This window comes from Tyto alba, unplaced genomic scaffold, assembly GCF_018691265.1.
Source record: "Tyto alba isolate M040663 unplaced genomic scaffold, T.alba_DEE_v4.0 Super-Scaffold_8, whole genome shotgun sequence".
Lineage (NCBI taxonomy): Eukaryota > Metazoa > Chordata > Aves > Strigiformes > Tytonidae > Tyto > Tyto alba.
In genome coordinates, this window is record NW_024881329.1 from 19,985,474 (window position 1) to 20,011,049 (window position 25,576).

The 25,576-nt window shown below is 38.2% G+C and overlaps 1 protein-coding gene across 4 annotated transcripts; it reads left to right on the forward strand.

The window, feature by feature from the left end:
* Window positions 1-372: 372 nt before the first annotated feature.
* On the forward strand, window positions 373-24,418 carry BUB1B (BUB1 mitotic checkpoint serine/threonine kinase B). 4 transcript variants are annotated; one of them, XM_032996499.2, is made up of 24 exons: window positions 373-639; window positions 1,040-1,202; window positions 1,445-1,504; window positions 1,744-1,888; window positions 2,770-2,966; window positions 3,073-3,251; window positions 3,370-3,563; window positions 5,436-5,530; window positions 7,053-7,279; window positions 7,565-7,677; window positions 9,363-9,460; window positions 9,748-9,800; window positions 10,309-10,362; window positions 10,605-10,689; window positions 11,082-11,184; window positions 12,233-12,519; window positions 13,453-13,643; window positions 15,662-15,805; window positions 15,977-16,089; window positions 16,362-16,523; window positions 17,248-17,390; window positions 18,864-19,035; window positions 19,422-19,528; window positions 23,605-24,418. In XM_032996499.2, exons 2-24 carry the CDS (start codon window positions 1,060-1,062, stop codon window positions 23,792-23,794), a joined length of 3,255 nt encoding a protein of 1,084 aa, XP_032852390.1. In that variant the 5' UTR covers window positions 373-639; window positions 1,040-1,059; the 3' UTR covers window positions 23,795-24,418. The 4 variants fall into 4 exon arrangements, with proteins under 4 accessions (XP_032852390.1, XP_032852389.1, XP_032852392.1 ...); XM_032996498.2 differs by having other exon boundaries at window positions 373-635; XM_032996501.2 differs by having other exon boundaries at window positions 373-635; window positions 13,453-13,622.
* Window positions 24,419-25,576: the final 1,158 nt, after the last annotated feature.

The window sequence follows — 25,576 nt, forward strand, 5'->3', positions numbered from 1 at the left end:
TTTCTGGCAGAGAAATAACCTGGAGAAGTCGGCAGATTTCGGTCATTAGCAGAGTCAGCGTCAGGTTAGACGAGCACCAGAGCCGATCAAGGCAAGCGATGGGAACACATGCAAACAGGAAGGGGGAAAAAGCAGGAATGCTCCTTGTGGGGACAGCCGCCTTCTAGATGAGTTTAATTACAAAATTAATTATGCAGTTCTCCCTGCTGGAGGCGCGAGACGCCTGAGGGGAAACTCTCTTTCCCATGATGCAGCGGTGCGGTAGGGCGGGCTCGGGGCGGAGCCAATCAGGGCGGGCGCGCTGCGGGGGCGGCCAATGGGGAGGGGGCTGGCGGCGGTTGGAGTTTGAATTTTGAAGGGGGCTGAGGTGGAGTGGCCGTTAGAGCGCGGGGCTTACGCGGCTGAGGGCAGCGGGCAGCCTTCCTCCGGCCGCTGCCGGCAGGACGCGGGGTCCCTTGTTCCGGCGGTGAGCCGCCATTCTGGAGCCTCGTAGCGACCGGCTTCTCCTCTCGCTCTGTGCCAGCGGGGAGCCCGTTCGTTTCCACGCGGGGCGGGACAGTCTCCGCCGCACTCCCCGTCCCCCCCGGTCGTTGCCTCACCGACTCGTCTGAGTTACCTGCCCGCCACAACTACTCGTAGGTGAAGAGCAAGAGGGCCCTGATTCAGTGCACGGTGTTGCCGGGGCTTCCCTCGGCACCAGGCGGCCGCTCGGCAGCCTCAGGGAGGGTGGTAATCTAGGGGGGAAGAAGAGGAACGCGCAGGTGGGGAGGGAAACACCTTAATCATAGTAGCCTTTCCTGCTGACATCACCTGCCTGAGATTCTTGATTGTAAATAAGTGCTTAACTCTTGTTTAATACAATTCACGTGGAGGGGAATTAAACACCCCGTTCCGTCTAAAAGTTGGGGACCTAAATGTTGTGTTTATGGCTACGCAGAAAACGTGTGGTGGATCGGCTAATGGAAGCCAGATCTGTCATGTTTCAGGTTAGTATCCTAACTAATGAATCAATTCCTTATTGTTTTTGTTGTTAACGCAGGATTTAAAGGGGAGGCTGTCATGTCACAGGACTGCAACGATGAGTGGGAGCTGAGCAAAGAGAATGTGCAGCCCCTCCGACAGGGACGTGTCATGTCCACCTTGCAGGAAGCACTGGCTCAGCAGGAGACCTCCACCCACACTGCTGTTCAGCTCAAAAGACAGTGAGTTTCCTAGCGTCCCAGCACTTTCATTTTGAAGAAAAGTGCAAAAGCTTTTTTTTTTTTTATTATTCTGGTCTCAGTAAAAGCTCAAGTCTAAATATGTGTGAACCTAGCCTTTTTTTTTTTTTTCTTATACATCTGCAAAATGGTATTAGTGAGAGCTAAGGTCTCAGTTTACAGAGTAGAAAACATATTTATGGTTATTTGCATGTATTTATTGGATGGGTAATTTTTTTTTTTAGGGAGTTTGAATCAGAAATCCGATTTTACTCAGGAGATGATCCACTGGATGTCTGGGACAGGTAAGTTTCCTTTTATTTCAGAAGAAGGAATAGAAAGGTCAGATATCCTTGTAAAAGCTTGGGAAAAAATATTCTAATTTAATAAGAAACTCCTTAGAAGACAAATTCTGTAACAGTTTTTCTTGAATATGTCATGTTTCAATACTATGCCCACTTTTTTCCTAAATCTTACATTTTACAGAAACAGAAGCCTTGTATCTTATTAGAACTGACTTCCTATGAATATATTCCATCTCTAGGTACATCAAGTGGACAGAGCAAACCTTTCCCCAGGGTGGAAAGGAGAGTAATCTCACAGCAATATTGGAAAGGGCGGTGAAAGCACTGAATGAACAGCGGCGATACTACAAAGATCCCCGCTATCTGAGTCTCTGGCTCAAGTTTGTGAGTATTTTGTGAATATGACTTGGGTGCTGCTTTTTCTTGGTACTTTTCATGCCATTTGCACACAGTTATTTTTGTAACAACGGAATCAAAGAATATGTTGTGCAACTAGTGCAATATTAGAAGTATTTGTCTGCAAATGTGTTGCCTACTTTTGAATTCAATAGGATCTTAAGATCTTTTTTAGGATCATTCAGTTTGGATGGTTACAAACTCCTTAAGTTTTGTTTTGGAAAAGCTAGTTTGAATGAGTAGGTCTTGATTATCTATTTAAGGAAAAAATAGTGATTTAAAGATACACTTGAGGTGTTGCAACTGTCCTACCAGTTATTTTAACTCCTGTCTTGTATTCACATCCTGTGTTTAAGCAAAACCAAACTGAGTGTGTTCTGGTCTTGTCCTGTCTCTCCATTGCTATAGTTTTTGTTCTTAAAGCAGCTTTTTTCCAGGTTTGGCTTCCTGAGCTGATTTATCAGTTCTGAAACTGATAAGAAATATGTTGTACTTTATCTAAAGCTAAAATAACTATTCTCAGGAATACTAATATGACATAGTTCAATCATTGAATTATCTCAGATAAAAAAAATATCTAATAAATTACTGTCTTTGAATACGTAGGCTAGAATGAAGTGATTAGTAATGATATTGACAAATATATACATGCAGTCAGAGGTTTTTCTTGTTATTCTTCTTCTACTGAATTCCTTTCCTTTACCCTGTGTGCTGTGACATGATGCAATTGTATGCCCTGGCCTTACAGATGCTCCTGTAAGACATGTATTGAAATCAATGGGGTCTTGCAGAAGGCATCAAAACACAGACATTTGTTTTGGAATCTGTTGTAGTCCAATGTGATTACTGAAATACTTCGGTTGTTTCAGGGAGATTGTTGTAATGAGCCCTTGGATTTGTACAGTTATCTACATAGCCAGGAAATTGGAACAACGCTGGCACTACTCTACATCACTTGGGCAGAGGTACTTGAGGCTAGAGGAAATTTTAAGAAAGCAGATCTGATACTCCAGGAAGGTCTTCAGCGCAAGGCTGAGCCTTTGGACAAGCTCCAGTCCTATCACAGGTAAGCTTCCAGCTAAAGAGAAGAACTTAGAGTAGTCTTATGTGCTTCAGTGGATGGATACTTGGTATAGTGAAGTTTATGCTGACTTCTCCAATATTTTTCTCAGGCAGTTTCAGACCCGTGTTTCTCGGCAGACGCTACTGGGTCTTGAGGAAACTCCTGATGAAAAAGATATGGATCTTCCAGGAGCTGCAGAACCTCAGAGAAGCTCATTGGCAGATCTAAAAGGCAGGGGGAAGAAAAACATGAGAGCCCCAATTAGTCGTGTAGGAGATGCACTTAAAGGTACATTCAGTTTCTGAAACCACATATTTTTATTGGAAGAGTTACATATTTTTGTTGTGGAATTTACACTTGAATGTGATAGTTAAAGGTTAATTTGCACAAATCTTTTTGTTTATAGTCACTAACCAGAACAGAAGCTCCCAGACTCTAACTTCTCAGCAGCTTTCAAATAATCCGGGTTTTGCTGTGTTTGATGAAAATTCAGCTTCTGGACCTGAGGTTCCTGTACTTAAACCACAGTCATGGATAGCACCTCCAGCTCCGAGGGCCAAGGAGAATGAACTAAGTGCAGGACCTTGGAACTCTGGCAGGGTAAGGAGTCTCAAAATGGACTGGCAAAAACAGAGGAAAGTGTGTGTAATCTGATGACTACTTCTGATCCCTGAGACAAAGGTCATATTCTTTCTCCCTTGACTGGAGTGTGTGTTTGTTACTACAGATTTTTCTAGCTTCTTCCTAAAGAGTCTCTGGCTATGTGTAACCTATTCAAGTTTAACAAGCTGATCTTGCTAGAATAAGTTTAAAAAGCTTTCTAGAGTTCTTAAATCAAGAAATTCTAATTCTTGCTAACCAGAAAAATAGGTAGAGATGGCCTGCCCAGGGCAGAAAAGGAATAGAAGACAGAAAATGCTAGCCAAACAGAGGGAGAGAAGTCAGGCATTAATTAATTCTGTAAGACAGAAGAGCAAGAGTTAAATTGATATTATACAATACAACCTGAAGGAATAACTTGCTGCCTATCTTATGACAATAAGGCATGTACAGCATTCTGCAAGTCTGTTTTGAAGTGCTTGTAAAGAAAACACAAGAGTAGAGATCAGAAGAATTTAAGAACTACTGTATTAATGGAATATTTATCCTGACAATATAGGGAAACTTGCCAGTAGGTGAAAAAAAGGATGACAGAAAGTAGGTTCCAATGGCTTAAACTAATGCTGGAGACGTGAAAAGAAGCAGCTGTGTTGCATGTGTTTAAGCTGTTCTAGAGAAATAATGCAAGATATCTGAAGGAAATTAATCCTATTAAATGAAGTTTCATAGGTCCTCAGATAACCCCCAGTGTTCCCCTGTTCTTTTTAGATTAGAGAGGAAGAGTGGAAAGTTAATCAGATGATAAAAAATAATATTTTATACTTATCTATATAGAAGCTGTTATAAATGAAGCTTAGAAACAAAAACTAGGATGAAGGGAGGGAAGCAAATGGGCTGAAAATCATGAAAGCTCCAGGAAGACCTGCCAGATACAAAGCAATTTGATTAAACCTGTGTTTTACTGAACTTTTCCATTCACTTAATTTATCTGAGAAGAACGAGGAAGAATTATTGATGTAAAACTCTGCATCAGTTGCCTTGCTTTGAGCTGCCTAACACATTCATTCTGGTCCTCAAATCCTCTGTATTCTTTTAATGTTTGTCCTTAAGAGTTACCTCTGTTCCTCCTTGCTAGTTGCAGCTTTTTTTTAATTATTATTTTTTATTTAAATCTAACAGAAGATTTGAGGATGTTTAATTCCCCTTCACTGAAGTAAGGAAAGAGCCATCTTCACACTGTCAATAAAAGAGAAACCTAAGTAAACAGTTTGAAAAACTGTAGAAAATTCAGTTTGTGAAATATCCCCACCACGTAATTTTTTTTGTCTAAGAGTCTAGGGGGATATCAAGTAGGCAGATGAGAGTAGCATGTTGCCAAACTAAATTCCATCTGTCTTCTCTTAAATAATGGACCCCAGAAGCAGTTAAGGGATTTTTGAGGTGTTAGTGGCCTCTGAGGAAAATTGAGAAGTCTGGAGGTTCTTGGTGGACAGCAGAAGGAATACTATTACAAAACTGGGACAGTCTTGGCTGAAAAATAAGGACTGTAGCATTTCTGGAAAACAAACGAGATAGTGGTATACTCAGCTTGATCAGCATTCCTTCAGAATAACAGAAACCAGGTACTGGTGAAGACAGGAGTGTGTCTTGCTTTTTTAGGTTCTAGTGCTCAACTGATGGTCTGTAATTGTTTATGTATCAGAATGGAATTAATCTTGTAAATTAATCTTGTAAAAGTCTATCAGGTTTAACTTTTTTAAATAACAAAAGCTGCAAGTGAGCCAAACATTGGGAAAGGGGAAAATCAGGATATAGAGGAATGTAGAGTCTAAAAATTAATCTTTAAGCTGTTAACACTTTTTCCTTCCTCAGCGTCCTCGCAACAGTGCAAATTCTGCTATAGAAGTGCCCTGCCCACTGCCCAGCTTCACACCGTATGTGGAAGAGTCAGCTCAGCAACAAATCATGTGAGTCTTCAGTTTGAAATGGGGATTGCATTTGAAATTATCAAAGCTGCTTTGTGAAATTCTGACTCATTTTGCCAAGTAGCCAAGCCTCTCTACAAGAATTTAAAAATCTGTCAACCTGGAAGCTCTTAGTGCTTCAGTTTTGATGGCAGAGGCTTCAGTGGAGGATGCATAAGGACATGGGAAGTATTTGACTATTGCTGCTCAGTAGGTGGAAGCCTATATCATATTTATATATGCTAATTGGTTTAATAGCTTAACTCAGTGTGTTTACACAAAAACACAGTTACCTCTCTTAGGAGGCTGTTTGCTATAAAAGCATCCCCAAATCGAGACAGGCTTGTTGCTGTTTTCCTCTATCTTGGGAATTTTGTGCTCATTCTCTCTGGAGTTTTATTCTGTAACAAGCTATGAAAGTTTCCATGACAACAGTGTTGCTTAGGTTATGAAGGACTAGGCTGTTTTGCCTGAAATTACCTTCCTGTTTGTACAGTGCTCACTAAAATACTGATAAATCCCAGGAGATGGGGTCACTCTATTTTGTTAGATCAGAGGAAAAAACACTTTGTAAAGCTACTTAACTTTCTTGTTTTGTGGCTAATGGTGGTCATAGAATACCTAGGCTCTTCCTAAGAGAGAAGTGGAAAAGAATGTTTGAGATTGCAGACAGCTTCCTTGGCTTTGAATTGCTTATAATAAAAGAATGTTGAAAGGTGGCTAACAGCATGGATTTTTCCTGTGGGTTTTGTATGTTGCATGCTGACTAGAGTAGCTCTGCGCAAGGACATAATTTAATTTAAGAATATATAAAAAATTGCGTTTCTGTCTAAGCTGTATAAGGCCTGCTGGTCTCTTAGATGAATACTTGTTTACAGGAGGTAACATCTTTTGATACCAGGGAAAAGGAAGAGGTGGGTGGGAACTGAACATCAGGCTAAATTAGCTGTAAGCAGCTTGAGCAGGGAGTTTGTATGTGGTTTTATACTATGTATATACTATGTAGTTGAAAGCTTAAAAGCAGAGTTATTTTTTCCTGCCTTTGAGTCCATTTCCTCATGCCATGGCCATCAACCAAATCAAGTCTGAAAGTATTGTGCTGAAAGTGTGTAAACATGATACAAATCATGCCATCAGTTACGTGGAGATTTGGGTAGAAGGACCCTGTAGTGGTCTTGGTAATAAGCCCCCACCCCACAAATAAAAGCTTTAAAAACTGCCCAACCATTAGGAGCACTGCTTTGCCTCATAATCTCCCAGAAGGTCTTAGGGTTGTGAGTCCATTCACATGTAAAACAAAACAGATGTCTTAAAACTGTGCACTGTGTTTTCTTTTGAACTATTTACCCAGTCCACAGTTAACACATTTCATTTTTCTTGTTTGTTTTTTCTGTCAACAGAACAGAATATCTTTACACTATTCTACAGCTGGATTCTGAAAATAGCTATTTTCTCTCCTGTGCTTGCTTTTCTATGTTACAGTGAAGTACATATAATCAAAGTAGCAACTGCATGTTTTTTTCAGGACTCCCTGCAAAATTGAACCCAGCATAAACCATGTTTTAAGTGCTCGCAAACCTGAGAAAGAGGAGGACCCACTACAGCGAGTGCAAAATCATCAGCAGGATACTCAGGAAAAGAAAGAGGTGGTGATGTACTGTAAAGATAAAGTTTATGCTGGAGTCGAAGAATTTTCTTTGGAAGAGATCCGAGCTGAAATCTACAGAAAGAAAGTAAAAAAGAAAACTGAAGGTATGTTTCAAAATGGGATGATACAAGACTTCATGAGATGGAATCATAAAATTATACTACTTATCAGCATACAGCTCTGTTGCTGTGGGTGCTTTTCTTTTTCTACTGTAATAGTTATTTAACTGCTCTGAGGTATAGAGAAAGTAAGAGAGCTGACAGTTTTGCATATAGCTGTGAAATGGGGAAAGAAGACCAGAGGTTTCAGGACCTTTAAAAATAATTTAGGCTTTGGCCACAGAGTACATGTGAAGTATGCTTTGCATCTCACAAGCTTTTCTTCTTTAGAGGAGATGCAGGCCATAGCACAGAAGAAGGAAGAAATACAGAGGAAAATTGAGGAGCTGGAGAAGAAATTAAAGAAGGAAAAAGATCACAAGCAGCAACTACTGTGTGAACAGGTATTGTTCTCATTTAACTGTTCTTTTTCAGATAGCTATTATTTTAAGTAGAAGTACCAAAGGAGGAACAATATCTAATATGTTTCTCTTTGCCTATCACTTTTAAAACTTTTTGAAAGGATGCTTCAGTCTATTGTATGCATACATCACCCAGTAAATGAACACTCAGAGAAATACTTCTTTTCTTCCCCCTGACTTGTTCCCAAGACATATCCTTTCATTATAGGAATGTAAATCAAATACTTCAAGTTTTGTAGTGTTACTTTACAAGTATTGTTAAATTATTTAACAATTGGACAAGGTACCTTATGCAAAGGTATAAACTTCTAAATTTTTTTGAGTAAAGATATGCCAGCTGTTTAAGGGTGAATTGCTCTTTCTTAAGCTTGATACATGTGCAGTATCCTTTTATATAGAGAATTAGTAGTGCGAAAGAAGGCAGGAGAAGAAGCTGGAACTAGGGAAAGAAGGGCTGCAAAGTGATGTGGGCTAACCTCGGTAGGCAGCTCAGCACCACACACCTGCTCTCTCACTCCCCCTTAGTGGGTTGGAGGAGAGCATTGGAAGGGTAAAAGGGAGAAAACTTTTGGGTTGAGATGATAGCAGTTCAATAGGTAAACCAAAAGCTGTGCATCCAGGCAAAGCAAAATAAGAAATGAATTCACTGCTGCCCATTGGCAGCCAGATGTTTAGCCATTTTCAGGAAAGCAGGGCTTCATCGTGCATAATGGTTACCTGGGAAGACAAATGCCATAATTCTGAATGTTCCCCCTGTCTCCAGATTTCCTTGCTGAGTGTGATGTAATAGGGTACAGAATATGCTTCTGGTCAGTTTGGGTCAGCTGTCTGAGCTGTGTCCCCTCCTGACTTCTTGTGTGCCCCCAGCCTCCTCTCTGTGTTGGCAGCATGAAGAATGAAGATCTTGATGCTATGTGAGCACTGTTCAGCAATAGCTAACCTGAGTGTTATCAGCATGAGTGCTATGTTTTGGATTTTTGACCAAAACATACTAGCTACTATGAAGAAAATAAACTCTATCCCAGCCAAGACCAGTACACAAAGCCATATCTGATTCACCTCCAAGTTTTATAGACGGTAGTGTGCTCTATTATGTATTAGGGTTTTGTTTGTTGTTTTTTTTTTTTTCCCTTTTCTATGCAGGCCAGTATTGAGCAGAGCATCTTTCAAGCAAGTATACTTTGGTCTGTCATTGCTAGGTAGTGTTTAAACCCATTTTCTTACAGGTTGCAAATAACACCTAAAAGTTAATTATTTTAAAGTTTTTCCTTTTTTTCATCAGTTGGGCTAATAAAGTATGTTCTTGCTCTTGCATGCTTTCTCAAAACAATGTGTTAGTGGTAAATATTTTAGATACATCAAATTCACAACACTTTGTATTTCACTGAGCTATGTAACTGCTTACATGTGTCTTTAGTTGCAGTATAACTAAAATTTCCTATGGAAGTTATATATGGTTGCAAAGAGTAAAATTATGCATTTCAATTACGCTAAGCAATAAGAATGGACATTTTTTTCATGCAAGTAAATTAAGTACAAATGAAAATGGCTAAAGACAGCTATTAATCCATCAGAGTTTTAACAGCCTACACAGGATTATCATAATGTTCTTGGAACCTTGTTGCATGGCTTGTGTTTCCAACCAAAATATGGTGTTATTTCTACAGTCAACGGAGATAACAGAAGCTTCACCACCTTTGGGACTGCAAGGATTTACTTTTTCCAGTGCAGCAGAGGTTAGGGAGAAACGGCCTCAGTTGCAAAGGTAATGTAGTTTGCCAGCAATGAGAATTTGTGGGCATAACTTACTTATGAATAACATAGATCACTAACAAACAGCCTGTTTCTGCAGTCAGAATGGAATATAACCCTAGGCATAGCTCTGTAACCAGGATATGTAATCTGTCTTTATATATTTTTCATTATTTGTCTGAGGGATCTTAACTTCCTTCAAGTAGCATATGTCAGCTTGGCTTGCCTTTTTTACAAAGCTTACTTATGTTTTTTGAATGTGTTTAAAATAAAAGAAACAAGTTTGTGTCTCTTTCACAGTGAGTTCCAGGTCTCTGAAGATACTCAACTACATAAACCACCTTGTTCTGAGGGTAAGTATTTACATTTTTTTACCATTAAGGAGAAGACTGTTAAAGCAAAATGCTCTTTTATATGAATAACAAGACTGCAACAAATTATAAAACGAAAGTCTAGGTGGATTTGAAGAATGAAAATGAGAATGTGCTAGTAGTGCTTTTAACCATATTCAACAAAAGACTATGCATCTGAAGTCTGAGAATTGTGACTATTTGAAAGGACTTTGAAGCAGAAGAGCTTTTTTCTTTTAATAGCTGAAGAGCTTTCTTCACACTTCCATATATGCAGTCTTACTAAAATCTGTAAAAGATTTTAACATTAAGAATGATTCTATCTTAAGTCCTTTTTCCTCAGAGAATTTAGTAGAGGAATACAATCAGAAATTATATATTCATTTTTATTGGGAAGGGTGTGTGCTGAATAAATTTACTTTTGACCCAAATTGACTACTGTTAGCATTGACAGAGGTTATCCAGTCTCTTGATGTATGCCTAGATAAACAAAGGGAAAATGTGTTTTTAGACTCTGAGGATGAACAGGAGGAACAGAGAGATGAAGCCAGCCTTGGGAAAAAAGGTACGAATTTTGAAGCATAGTCTGAAAAGATCAAGCCAGCTAACATAATATGGTGGCAAAATTGTGGTTCATTAACATGACAAAAAAACCCCTCTTTTAATAGGTTTCTTTAAATGTCAGTTCTGTAACTTCCTACTAGGACTGGTGTTATTAAGACTGTGTATTAAATGTTTATGTAGCATTGGATACACTGTTGTGGAAAAACTGTTGATCTAATAGAGCCTCTTGGTTTTCATTTACAGATGTAGGTCTCCTTCCCCCACCAGACCCTGCTATGTTTTTCTCCATATTTGATGAATCCTCTACCTCGGCAAATCAGAATATAAGGTAGAATTAGTCAAGACCTAGATTTCAGAGGGAGGGAAAAGTCAAGTATCAACACAGTTTGAGTAGCAGCTGAAATACAGTACTGTTTCACATGTGGATATGGGGTGGTTTTTTGTTTTATTTATGTCTGTATTTTTTTTGTTTTATTTCATTACTTGGGAAGTCCATGAGGAAATATTCTCCTGTGGTTTCTCCTCAATCTAGAACTATTTAAGCTGCTATGTAAACATTCTTCATGCTGGAGAGATGTATATATTGCAATTTACTGGTAGTTCTGTAATAGAAAGTGGTAGATTGAAATTGTCAGTAGGCTTAAACTCTTGAGGGGAATCTCTTGTTGAAGATTGGAAGCCACTCTAATAAATATTTAATGGAATGTAACTTTATCTTAGTTGTTCTGCAGATCACACACAGAAAAGTGCCCGGCGCCCTCTTGCTGTTCGTAAACCTTCAGATTCTCTAACTGCAAAGGAGAACGTACCACCAGAAGCCAATGTACGGAAACGATTTACCCCATAGCAGATTTCCTGTCAAGGAAGAAAAAACCATAGAATGTCCTGTGGTTGAACTGAGATTGGCTGGATTGACATGATGTGCAATAAGCAAGGATTCTAAACTTCTGTCTGTCATGGCAATACATGAATTGGGTGATATTAAGACTACACTGGAAATTTCATGTTTCTATCAGGGTTTAAGGTGGCTAATATGCAGATGATGGTGAGGAGTCTTCCAAATTTTAAGGAATTATTAGTAGCCAGGATTACTTGCACTGAAACTTTAGAAGTTTGTGCAATGAAAAGTTGCACTCCTGAACACTGCCTCCTGTTCCATCCACTTCCTTGCCCTGCATCCAAACAAGCATCTCAGCTCCCATGTTCCTCACCCAAAGTACCATATGCTTGACTCCCTTAAACATTTATATCTTGTTTTCTAAGCTATGTGTCTTTATGCGCCAGTTTTTGCAGACGATTGTAAAGCTTTCAACAGAGGTGGTGGCTGTTGTCTCGCCAAAGGACTTAGTCACCTCATGCCACAATAGAACTTTAGACTGGTGGAGTGAGAGGATTTTATTCTGAGCTGAGAAAGATTTTTATGTACAGCTACAATATGAAATACTTAGCAAGGTTAAGCATGGTAGGCATCATGCTGATTTTGGTTCTAGACTCAGTCTGGGTAACTGCACAGTTCTGCTTTACCTACTCTGTCTTCAATGCCCAAGATTTTAGTGAACGCTTTAATAATGTGCTTGTAACTGAACTGAAACGTACTTCTGAGGGGGTAGTACTAAATAGCCTTTGAGAGTTCATGGTGCTCCGCATCACTCTGGAGGGTAACAAAGCTACCCTTTGTAGAAAAGGAGCTACATTACAGTTAGGGTTCAATTACTCATTTGAATGAGTGATGTAAGTAGAGTACATGAAGCCTGAATGCCAGATTCCTTTTGGAAGGTGGTGGGGTAAAAGAAGAGATATGGAAATGTTCAGTGTTTAAAGTTTGTAATATAATATACAGGCTTTTCACTGTCTCTTCCTACTTTTTCCAGGATGAGCTGAATGGAATTGAACCTTTGAATGAAGATGCAATTGTGACAGGCTCCTACAAGAACAAAACCCTTTGTGCCAATCCAGAAGACACGTGTGACTTTGTTAGGGCTGCTCATCTGGCCTCAACGCCCTTTCATGGGGTGGTGGCTCAGAGAGTCCCAGCTCCTGCTTTTTCACAGAGTGTCCTGAAAGAAGACTGTCCAGACTCTAAGAGTGCACCTCTGACTCGGGAAACGCCGGTTTGTGAGGGAGTGTACAGTGAAGCTCTTTGTGTAAACAAACTGAGGTAACTAACAGCAAAGCATCTTAAGCCCCTTTTCCCTGTGTGTTGTTGGTTGTGGATTTACTATTCTGTTGCTGAAGAAAGAGTTTTCTAAAGACATCAGAATATAGTGAAGACAGCCATTTCTCTAGCTTAGGGTCCACTTTACCTTGAACAGATTTAAGAGGTAATAGCAAGCTCACTTGGCTTTTCAGCATTACTGCTATGGGACTTAACTCTATGCTTTTTTTACCAAAGAACTTGCAAAGAAATTAATAAACACATCCTGTCTTTGTAACAAGAGATTAAAAGTAGAATCATCAGTCCTTTTTATACTTGTATGCTTCTGTAGCTATTTTGGTATATAAAATGCATCTGGTGATTATGGCTAAGATTTCTTTTACAGAGGAGACAAGCTGGAGAGAACAAAAAAAAACTGGCAAACACCTCCTGTTTCTTACCATTGTAAAGAAAAAAATCATCCTCTGTATGATGTTTTCTTAATTCCTAACTCAGTTTGATTTGCTAGCTGTTAGTATGTAAACATGTATACTGTGCTGAAGGTGTTTACTTGGCAAGTTCCCTGGGAAACCATGCTGATAAGGAAGGAGGAGCAAGAGCTGTTTCCCACCCAACCTTCCACTTCTTTAAAAGCACTCTAGGCCTGAATTTTGGTAGTGAAGGGAGCGATAAACATTCAGTATGTCCTCTGTTGTAGTAATCATATGTAATGGAAGAGAAGATAAAATTAATCTGTAGGCTAATATTCTGAGTATAAACACTCATTGAAGCTAAAATGAGGCTCTGACACGGCTGTTGGTTTTCCACTAAGGATGGGAAAGGACTTTAACATAAGGATGTCTGGGAGTGCACAGTATCCTTTCATAGTCACTAGGCTGGCATTACCTAGACATTGTATCTCCTGAAACTATGAATAGTTGATGACTTTATTTACAGCCCAATCATGGAAGCAAGCCTGGAAGATACTCGCTCCTCAGGTTCTTCTGTCTCCTCAGGATCTTCTCTTTCCTCTGTTACACAAATATCTACTATTAAATACCTGCATATCCCTGAGAAACTGGAACTTGCTCAGAGCTTGCCTGCTGAAGTTGCTCCTGATTCTGGAGGTACCAGTGAAAACATTACTGGTTAGTACTAAACCAAGTTTCACTCACAACAAATACTTGCAGCTGTCACTAAACTATGGTGCTTTTTCTGTACTTCCTCTATTCTACTCTGCTTTCTGTGTATTTCCAATTATTTTGACTTCTGGCTAAACTTGTGTCTTCATTGCCAGAAGGAGTAGTGAGGTATGCAGTATAGCATGCTTGTCAGCATCCAAAAGATATAAATATTAAGGTGATGGAGAAGTTATTTAAGGTATTAAAGCAGAAAGTGTGTAGGAGTAATGAGGTCAAATTCTGAAATTAAAAATTTGCACTGGATGGTAGTGAGAACTTTTAAGACTTTTAAGCTTTGTTTTGTCTTGGTTTCTTCTTTTTCTATCTGTAATCATACTATGTGTTCTCTTGATGTACTGGTAAGTGCCACGTTGAAAAAGGTGAATATGAATTTGGAATCTAGTGAAAGTTGTATAATTTTGGTTTTAAATTTACACTCTTAACTTTGTTGTAAATTACTGTGCTGCTTAACGGTATGTTTCTTTTTCCTACTGAAGGAAGACAATACCGGTACTTAAACAGGTTTGGGTTTGGGTTTTTTTTTTTGTTTTTTTTTTTTTTTTTTGTTCTAGCCAAAGGCCTTTTTTCTCTTTGTAATAAATCTTTTTATTACAATTAGAACAGGAATGGTGACAAAAAGCCTTCAAAATCTGGCCTGTAGAATTAGGTTTGTGTTGAATTACAATTTTCAAGGTGTTTAACCTGCTTTAACTCCTTTGATTTTTGGTTATGATATTTTAGAATTGTGTATTCTCAGTGGATCTACTCTAGAAAATAATATATTATTGTGTGTCTGAAATAGCTGAAATATTTTGGATAGATCTTAGACTTTTTTTTAATCATATGCACTAATCTTTAGAGCAAGATGAAGAATCTTTACAGATTCTTTTCAGAAAAAGGCATTTGTTTTAATGATCCTTTCTTAAACTTTTCATCATTCCTGTTGCTTTTTTCCTGCTTTCTACATATCTCCCTTGAACTGCAGTTCTCAACATGGATGTAATAACTGCTAAGGACTCCTTAATGCTGCATAGAGCAGAAAAATTACCTCAGATGTTTGTCAGTTTATCCCTGTAAAATATGCCAGTAAATTTCCTGGGTTTGTGATGGTAAAATATTGTAACACCTATTTAGCTGTCACCCTACAAGTTTTCTGGGTCTACTTTCACAGAATTACTTCCTGAGCAATATCTTACTGCAATGCTTTTCAAATAAATATAACAGTAGGTAATGATACTCTGATTCTTACCTTTGTAAAACAAAAGTTTAAAATGTTGTCACCCATTACTAGTCATAGTCTTTTGGGAGAGGAAGTCAGCAGAAGCCACATAGTTCTGCTGTGTTTTACTCTGCCTGACCATTTGAGATCCAACACTTTTCAGGCCACCTTGATTTTGTACAGATGAACTCATCTGTTGAATGATTTTTTTTCTCTCCTATTACACAGGAAAAAAACCCAAGACCTACATGTCTTCTAGGCAGTAAAAAACATTAAATTCTTAGTATTGTAATGACAGGAGAGTTGGAGTCCAACTCTGGTTTCTTTTTTCTTACATAAATTCCCTGCTGTATTCAAAAGAGTGAATTTCAATAAAACCCTTAATTTAAAAATCACAAACTGATCACTTGCTCTGGATATAGATTTAAAAAAGGAGTGTTAATTTGCAAAATGAGTTTGAACTGAGCAGACTTACCTGATCTAATTCAGAACTTTGTCTCTTGTGAACGGTACATTTTACATGATGCTACAGCAGAATCATTGAGACCTCATGATGAGCTAGTCTGTAAGGTAGTTTCAAAGGTGAGTGTTCTGTTCACAAGAAACTACTGGAAAGAGATTGACTTGCTGAAAGGTGATGCAGTAAATCAGTATGCAGTTAGAAAGCTTCCAATATCCGGGTTACTTTTTCTTGACAGATACAATCAAGTAGCAGATACTCAACACCTAGTTTCAGCTCATCTGTTTCTATTACTTGTCTTCCTAGGTGATGTAACTCAGTTCTTGTGGAGTGCTGCACAACGTAAAAAGCTTTTAGATCCTATGCCAGAATCATTGACTGCTTCTCCAGATTTTCATTTGGAGACTGGCACTCTGCCCGTCATGGAGCTTGAGAAAGTCATTGAGCTAGGTGAGTATGCCAGACGCTCTACAGTGCAAGGGATTTTTATGTTTTAATTGGTTTGAAATATACTTCATATTCACCCTCACTAATTTTATGTGGTGTAGACGGGGAATAACTTGAACAGCCTGGGTACATATATTTGCTGTGACAGCTAATAAGCATAAACTTTCATAACAGGAAATGAGACTTACTGTGTCAAGTGGGAATATTGGACTAATGAAGAATGCAAGATGCTTTTTGCCATTCCAGCCCACTTGCCCCAGTTGGATGCAAAGGGATTTGCAATAAAGGTAACACATCTGATGGTTACGCAAGAAGTGTGAAGTGTTAAAATCTCCTCAGCTAATATAAATTAAAATGTAGTAAATTTGGTCTTAATTTCTGAATTTTGTGCATAAAGCTTGCTACTTCAAGTTCTCTTTCTACATGTTGATAAAGGTTAAAAATTTCTGACTGTGGAAAATGTCTTCCTTGGAAAAGTGGGGAGGAAAAAAAGGATGAGACAAATATGAAGATGAGCAATTTTCACTAAAAATAAATGTTCTTATGTACCTTCTTGTAGGTGTATTCTCAGCCTGTGCCTTGGGATTTTTATATCACACTTCAGTTACAGGAGCGTTTGAATACTGATTTTGACCAAAGCTTCAGTGAGAATTGCAGCTGTTACTTGTATCAAGATGGCTGTGCTATTTTGCACAGGGACATAAACCGCTTCACGCTTGGGGTCAGTACAGATAAAGTACAATTGTAGAAGATGTGAACTCTTGCATAGCATACTGTTAGTGAGTTTTGTTTGTCATGATGCTCATTGCTGAAGATAGCTTCACATGTTTAATCCTGCAATCTAGATCCTCTGTTTTTTGTTTTATCTATACACAAATTAGGAGCATTATAGCTTTAGTTAGAGCTGGTTTTTCATTTTTAGATCATATGCTTCTCAGAGACAAACTTGAACCAATTTTTCACATTTTCTTTACTCATGAGTGATATAAGACCTGAGCCAAGAACATGTTATTCCACAACAAGGTTTGCATCTAAAACTCTTGCTTAACTTGGCATCTTTCAATGAGTTCTAGTCTTCCAATATGCTATAAGCAAGGTCATAGCACTTAGTGTCTTGCTAAAGGATTTACGTTTTAAATAAAGTCTTGTAAGTGCATTTTGAATTGTTGCATATAAATAGGATCCAAATTAAATAGTGATTTTGGTCTTCAGTTCAATTTCCTCCTCCTGATCTTTTGTCTACTTCTAAATAATAGTGTCTCCTTAGGGCTCATGGTTCTTTAAATTCTGGCTGGGCTGATCATGGGCAAAATCAGATTATACTGAATTCAGGGTAGGACTGTTATCTCTGTACAGATGAGAAGGGAAAAAAAAGTGAGCTACAAATATTTCACTTAAGCTAAGGTAGAATGGCATATAGATACGTGTTTATTCTCTGTTTTCAGGACATTATTCATGGCTGTAAATCCATCACAGAGGAAGTTATCCTACTGTTTGTTTATAATCTTCTGGGTGTGGTAGAGAAGCTGCACAAAGCAGAGATTGTCCATGGAGATCTGAATCCAGAGGTGTTCTTTCTGGGAGACAGGTTTGTCTCTTTGTATGAATATGAGAAGATATAAAATGCTCAGTTTCAGCTACAGCTCTTTTTAAATTGCTTCTCTTTATGGGGTACTGATATTACAATCCAGTTTTTTAGGCTACAGTGTATTCTGAAGATAGGGAAAATATGTTTAGGAATAAACCTTTTTGTTTATTTCTATAGAAATAGTATACAATGATGTTGTGAGACGTAAATTAAACAGAATGTTTTTGCTATTGCTTGTGATATCAAGTTTTTACTGATGTACTGGGCAGCTAACTGGATGTTGGTAAATAACTTGCCTTCTGGTTTTATGGATCTGAAAAACAGAAAATCAGAAGACAATGGGCAGGTGGGATTAGAATATCCAGATGCTTTCTTGAACAGATTGCTTAGCCTCTGCTACAGCCCAGCTTGTAACTTGATGCACAGATCTAGTTTTCTTCTTTAGGCTTTTTCCCATATTAACAGAGTCACATATTCCTTGGAATACGATGTGTGAACTATGTGTGTGAAGATAGCAACTTTGGCATGTCTAACAATTCAGATACAACTCCTTTAGAAGAAATTCACTGAGGCTATTAGTCTTCACTGATATGTTAAAAATAGCTATTAATTTTAGACTAATTTGGAACCTATAGTCATCTAACATGCATACTCCCAATATATTTTGTTTATAACTTATTTATATAGTTTATTTATTTATAAGTTACATACATGTACTACTGAAGTTCTAATACTTTCTTCGCACACCCCAGTGGATTGTCTTGCACATCCCTTAGGGTGTACGCATCCTATTTTGGAAGTCACTGACCTAACAGTGGGCTTGGATATCTCCTCCTGGATTTCTCTATGGCAAATACAAACCTAACTAAACTGCCAAAAAGTTAGGATAATGGCTTGGGGTTTTTTAGATAGAAAAGGCTATCCAAGACAAGTGAATAGTATAAATTACAAAGTATGCTCATAGCATACAAGTATGTAAGAATAATAGTAGTGAGAAGTGTGATCTGATTGTGTTGTTGGCTTGACAGCACGCTGTCATCTACACAGATACTCGTCACTGCCTTTTCTGTTTGTCCTCCCTAGGGTATAGAATAGGAAAAGTTCATTAGAGTATTATGAAGCTTAATTCTTTCTATATTAAAGTATTCTTGAAAGAGAGGGAGAAGTGCTAAACCTTACACTATTCTCCCTTTCCATAAACTGTGTTTCAGATAACTGACATATAAAAACAGTGTCATCCTTACCCCTTTAGTGTTTCCCATTGCTTACTCTGGAGATACAAGTATCATCTCTAAGCTTCAGGCTGCCAGCTGGCTCCCCACCTAGGGGTAGTCCTTCCAGCAGTAGTTCTTAAGCTAACCATCAGAGGGGAGCATTGACATAGCTAAGACTCACCTTCACTGCACTGTTAAATTTCATTAAAAAAAAAAGTTTGCTGGATTGTCTTATGCTTCATTTGCTTCCTCTGCTCAGGATCTGTGATCCATTTGCTAATGATGAGATGACAAGAGTTCTGAAAATAGTGGATTTCTCTCACAGTCTAGATTTGAGATTACAGTCTCGAGTAAACTTGCCCAACAGCTTTCCCATATCTCAGACCCCTCATGGACAACAGCTGCTGACAAAAAGTTCTCTTCCTTACCAGGTGAGTCTCTATTTAGCAGGACATTTTAGTTTCTGTATTTCCTTTACAAATTCTCTTTTTTGCTTAAGTTATATTTTGCAAGGGCTGTGGAAAGCTCTGATTAATGAATGCTGAATAAAGACAATTTTTCATCAGTTTAAATCTTTGGCAATAATTGAAGGGACCAGCAGTTCTGTTGCGTGCTTGTGACTACAGTATTTATTTAGGAACCTACAATAAGACCAGAATTTTACTTTTTCAAGTTTTCTTGCTTAAAATGTCTCTGGAAGATTCTGATGCAAAGACCAGTTCAGACTTAAATGTGGAAAAGCACCAACAGTAGAAATCTGAGCTGGATTGCAACAATTGTCAGGAGTTGAACTTTCTGATGTTTGTTGTGATTGCAGGTTGACTTGGTTGGTATTGCAGACACAGTCCATTTGATGCTGTTTGGGGATCATGTCCAGGTCTATCAAGAGAACTCTGTCTGGAAAATCAGCCAAAATGTATCAAAGTAAGTCCTTTTGCAGAGGAGGCTGCTGGGAAAGAACAGACTTCTAACTTCCTTCACTTTCTTTACAATGGCACTATCTTCAAAGCTTAGAACATAGAATTTAGTGCTATTGTTGCTAAAAGCATTAGTTCTGTGGAGACTTTAAATTTTGAAGCTACTAGTTCATTGTATAGTAGCCTTAGTGCTGTGTAGGAGACAATTTAAAGCAGAATATGAGTCTACCAGCCCAGTTAAGATGGTTTTGCTTTTTCTATACTTTCAGACCAGATTGCTTTAGTCTTTCTTTCCACTTGATAGACCATGCCTGGAGAAGTCTGTAAGTGGGTGGGTGGTGAGGGGGGAAAAAAAATACGAGCATGTTGCTTTAGAAAGGGAGATTATTTTGTTTTTCTGTTTTTTTTCATTCTAGGCTATATTGAAGGGCTACTAAGACACTGATTCCAGGGTTCTGTCTGTAACAGTTACAGAAACAGTATACATGCACAAGAAGGAAAATAATTTAAGATGCATATGCAAGCAGCTTCTCTTTGGAAGCTGCTGTTTGTCCTCAGATATTAATTTCTACTGCTTTCTTTTAGCCACATGTTTTGGCTATAAGACTACTCTGCCTTCATATACCATTTGTTTGTTCTTAGACTAAACACTTGTTTAGTTAGTCACATCCTGCATCATTTTCTGCCTTAGCATTTTATAAGGCTTTTCCAGAACTCTGCTCATGACAGAAATTACTTGACAGGTATCTGCATTTAGGATCATGGTATAGTAGCTATCCTTGCTGTGTGGATATACTTCTATAACCATTGCTTTAAGAAAACCTACTACCAATGTGGGAGTTGTCCTGTTCCCTAGCAACCTGCATGACTTATACCTCCTAGTTTGCTATATTCAACCTTTAAAAAAAAAAAAATCTCATGTACAGGGGAAAAATGCTTTTTTGTTTTCTGGGCATATAACTGTTTTTCTGCTACAGATACCGGTAGTTACAAAGCTATAACAGGCTTCTGCTGATTACTCACTATGCATGCCATACTGTACCCTGTAGCTTTTGTTTTTTTCTTCAGAGGATCAATTTACAGGACTAGGCTGTGAAGAATAAAATCACCAAGGGTGATCGTTCTCTGAAGAGATGAATATCAATGATGTATAAGTTGGCAGTAAAAATTTATCTGATACTGCCTTTGTTTCAGAAATATTAAGAAAAAAATAGGCAGCTCAATCATTGATGGAGACTGTCTTTTTCTCTCTACTGACACATATTCTAAAATTACATATCTTTCAGCTATGTAAATCTGACATGCTCTGAAAAATAGGGCTCCTGTATATTAATTTCTATCAGAACATGATCTGTTTTTAACAATATTTTGTTGGGATAGGGGGACAGATTTCTGATAAGTGTCGCTTTTTTTTTTTTTTAAATGTTATTTATTTATTTAATTAACTTATTAATTCTACAAGAGATTAAATAGAGCTACTGCAGGTGAAGCCACACAAGGCCTGAGTTAAGAAGGTAGGAACAGGGTGTTGGGGACCTGATCCAGATGTGGGTATTGGAAAAATGCCTATAACTGTCTGAATAACAAGCAGGAGGAGCTGAGTAGCAGGAATAGTAAACCTGAGTTTGGAAGGGTAGCGCTGGCTATTATGGACAGTTTGGAGGGGAGGGGTCAACTGAAAAGGAGTGACAGTCAACGCCTGGGGATGCTGGATCAAAAGAAGTATGATTCTGGGTAAAGGTAGAACTTGAAGGGAGACTAGGGTAGAAGGGGAGTGAGATATGTGAAGGGCTAGAGGAGTCTAAGGAAGAAGGTAAAACCTGGGCATGAGTTCTGTGTAGCTGGAACCAGGCTGTAATGGCTCATCACTCACTTGGCTACATCAGTTTATAACTGCTTTGGAGTTGAAAGTACAAATAAGGAATTGCCATACTTACTTTTCAATATCAAGAATTCCAAGAAATGTTTGTACAGGTGCTTTAGTTACATGTTATACTGAAGTCATATATCAACACTTTAAATGAGGCATTTAATTATATGGGAATAAAGAATCTGCACTGAATCTTTTTTCTGCTCACACATAGATATCTTAGTGTGTCTGGCTCTTATTAATTGACAACCTCCAGTCAATTTGAAACTTTCAATAAATTCAAGTAATTTCTGACAAGCATGTTTACTGCTGCAGCTTCATCCACTAGAAGGGGCTGCACAATTAAGCACTTCCCTGTGAGAAGTTGCTGATGGATAGTAATCTTGCACTTTAGCCTTTGCATACAGCTACGTGTGACAGTGACACTTGCAACACCCAGGAGGACACAGGATACTTTTTCCTGTTGCTTTTAGTAATTCGACTTTTCTTTGGTAAAGATCATGTTACTTTTGTCCTTTCTGCTGAAAGATCTATAAGTGACTTTGGAAGTGTTTTTTTGTTTCTATGGGGTTGGTTTGGGGTTTTTTTGAGGGTTGTATTGACAGGATAACTTTACAAGAATGTTTTGAGAATTTAGGCAGTGACAAATAAAAAGAAGGCTTCTTACTCACAGGCTGACTGGTGTTAAATGCAACAACCATGACCTCTATTTTAGGAAAGCTTTTAAAAAAGGACTTAATTATTTTTAAGTTTTAAACAAATTTAAAGATAGTAGAATAACTGCTAGAACCACTAGTTTTACTACCAGTTCAACAAAATACTGGAGCAGTCGGGAATTGCAAGTCAAAACACAAAAATTGTTCTTCTAAGGCCAATGGCACTCAGTAAAGCAGAACCCACTTAAAAGGTGACAAACTGAATGCAAAACACTTAAATATTGTAGTAAAGACTTCTGGAAAGGTAGAATGTGAATTCTGATTAAGCTTCTCTTTTTATCTTTGAGCATTACTATAAGGTTGACAGCCTGATTTTCAAGGGAGGGGGTTTTAGCATGTCACCATTATTAAAGAATGGATTTGGAGATTATTTTCAGTTTCAGGAGTGTTTTTAGGTTTCCTATTTTCACTCTACTATTTTAGGAAACTTCATCTGTGCAGGCTTATGTTAGGTAGTATACAGAAGCTGTGTTTGAATTGTTAGGGCTATTTTTGTCACTCATGACTCCTTAGACATCCTTACCAGCGTGTAACCACCTCTGCTATGCCTCTTATTTGTCTAAGTCCATGAAGAAAATGGCCTCAAGTCTTGCATATTTTTTTTTCTTGGTTAAAGTTCTGTATGACTTCATTATGTTAAAAGAATGTAAGAGTTACTAGTGTAATAGTACAGCCCAGATTCCTTCTGAGGCTACAGCTGCTGCTGTTTTGTGAGTCACTTACATAAAGCAGAGACAGATAATTTGTTCAAAGCCAGTGTAACTCCTGGCTTGAAGCAGAAAAGAGCTTCAGTAGTCAGAAGCAGTGCAGTCTATGGACTTCAGTGCAAGACTGAAGAACAAAGGATTACCTCTGATACCAGTTTTCTGATACTTTAATGAGTCACTTAACCTTTTTATTCGAGTTGTGTGGGTATATCTAGGAGAGAGGGATTTATTACTATTAATTGTCTTTGAAATATTATCTATATGAGAACTCTGGCAGATAGAAGGCAGGGGAAAAAAGTAAAACTGGCTGTAAACCACTTTTTTTTAATTTTTAAAAAATATTTTTTTAGTTCTCTTGTAGCTTTCCTTTAATATTGACTGTGAATTTAGCTTGCAAATGAGGGAATAAGATTTACCTCTACCCTTTATCCATGAAAGGAGTCTGCCAACTTTGTTTCAAAGAATGCTCTTGATAACCCCTTTAATTTAAAAGTGCTGAGGCTCAGTGTGAATGGTGATAGTGGTCAGGTACACTGGAAGAGGTAACTGTAAAAATAGTGGTTTTGATAGACCTGTGAAACTGCATGTCTAGTTATATCCAGAAGCCTACTGGAGAAAGGGTCCCACACGTATAAACTCAACACTACGTTCCTAGTTTTCCTTTATATTTACTCATGTGAGTGAAATTATTATTTCAGACTTGGTTTTCCCAGGACATTTAGTGCTGAATATAAGTGGATATTGTTGTGTATACATACTGTTTCACTGAAAACTGCTCTATTTGTTTTAGGACTGTTGACAGTGATTTCTGGGGTAAACTTTTTGGGAGAATTCTGAATGCAGATGGTAAGTCCACAGTGCCTCTGCTGAGGGAGTTAAGAGAGGAAATAAGTGACATGTTTGGCAGCTGTTTCCAGGAACGTCTTTGCGAATCCTTAGCTGCGCTGGGAGAAACTTTCCTCTTGGAGAACTTCCCGTGATTTCATAGAGGACAAATATGTTTTGTATTAGAGAGAAATTTGTTAAGTTTTTATTTATTTTTTTTCCCAAACATAAGCACGAGCAGTGATTGTAGATTGTGATTTCTGCAATACTTCACATGGAACTCACTAAAGAATATTGATATTGCATCAGTGCATAGATAACCTCCTAAGCCTGCTACATGAACTAGTCTGTGTTTGAACAGTTTGCCAGAGAAAGTTGGTTGTCATAACTGCCCACTCCCCTTCTTGTATAGCTCCTTAAAAATGTGTTTTAATACCTAGTTCACACTGTAGTCTTTGAAATGTCTTTGTCCTATGTTTAGTTGGTCTTTTAATCAGTGTTTCATCAATAAAGTTGTATTTTGATAGCTACTCTGTCATATTAAACATTACTGTCAGATGATTTCAAAAGACCTGATTTATTATCCATGCTGGAGTGCTTCTGCCAGACTGGGGACTATTTGTGACAGATACAAAAGCCTCTCATTTGGTGGCAGTTTTCGTAACCACACAGGACTTCCTGGACACTTGAAAACAACTTGAATGATTCTGCTTGGAATGTGCTCTCGTGGATGATTGTCGTAAGAAAAAGTAGATAAGTGAAAAAGATGCGTACCTAAATTTTTGCTTCTCAGTGTGTTTTATTTACTTTTGCAAGAGTTGCTGACTAGATTAAGCATTTTTCAGAAGTCTCACTGAAGTCCAAATTTGACATATGTGCTGAAGTGTTGCGGGTTTCTCTGGGACGTTTTGTGGACAGATATTTGTGTTAACCTTTTATGTGTTATATTGTTGAAACCAATGCAAAGGCTTCATTTTATTCAGGAGAACAGAATTTGCAGGATCCAAAACCAAGATGCTATGTACCTTAAGTGTCGAGGAACTTCTCAGACTCAGGATTTACTTCCTCACAGCTTCTCCCACATGAATGTGAGAGTGCATCACTAGTAACTTTCTTCTCCCTATAAAACCAAACTGGCTTTAAGCCTGCTTTTCATTTGGTTAAATTCTCTGGCCACAGTTCTGTTTGATTCTCTTTTCTGTGTTATCTCTAAATTCTACTCTGGACCTTAATTCTGTATTTCTAAGTTGCTAATAAGCCACCTTCTCTCCTGTTGTTTCTGCATATGTCTATCGCTACTCCTCTTGCTTCTACCTGTGTTCTTTTTGGTCTTTCAGATACCTAATGCCTGCTTTATAGTCCCTTCATGAGGGTTGTATATGCTCGTAATTCAGGAATAGGACAAATGTGCTGACAAGCTTTAATATCTAACGTAAACTGCTGCTGAAGAATTTTTTTTTTGTCCGTTAATGCCTCAAATAATGATTCCTGTAATACAAGTCATTAGTTAGCCATCTATTGAGATGAAATAATGATCTATCTCCAGCCAGAGTTTGGAGCACAGATCACTGCTAGAGCAACTAGGAGCTATGCATTTGACTAACTTCTGTTAGCTGTAAAAGGACTTGCATGTTAGTGTTTCCTTTAGTTGAAATTTGTTTGCTTTTGCTGATCTTCTAACTTCCTTTTAGACAAAGTCAGGGAGATCTCACTGTCTTCTCACTTTCAGCCTTTTCAGTTATGTCAAGCAACACTAATATGAAAACGATGTAGCTTAGGAAGAGAGCACTCATTCCACAGACTTCTCGGGCAAGATGTGTTTCCAGCCACCACAGAACAACTTCACCTATTTCATAAACCTTATTCAGACAGAAAGCTTTTGAGAACAGTCTGAACACACAGATAAGAGCTCTCAGTGGAAGTTCAGTTAAAGGAAA

Excerpts from the sequence above, each read along its gene's own strand:
- BUB1B (XM_032996499.2), top strand. The coding sequence starts at position 1,060 with ATGTCACAGGACTGCAACGATGAGTGGGAGCTGAGCAAAGAGAATGTG. Across the intron at positions 17,391-18,863 it reads GTGTTCTTTCTGGGAGACAG|GATCTGTGATCCATTTGCTA; the intron begins GTTTGTCTCTTT and ends TCCTCTGCTCAG. Across the intron at positions 19,529-23,604 it reads ATCAGCCAAAATGTATCAAA|GACTGTTGACAGTGATTTCT; the intron begins GTAAGTCCTTTT and ends TATTTGTTTTAG.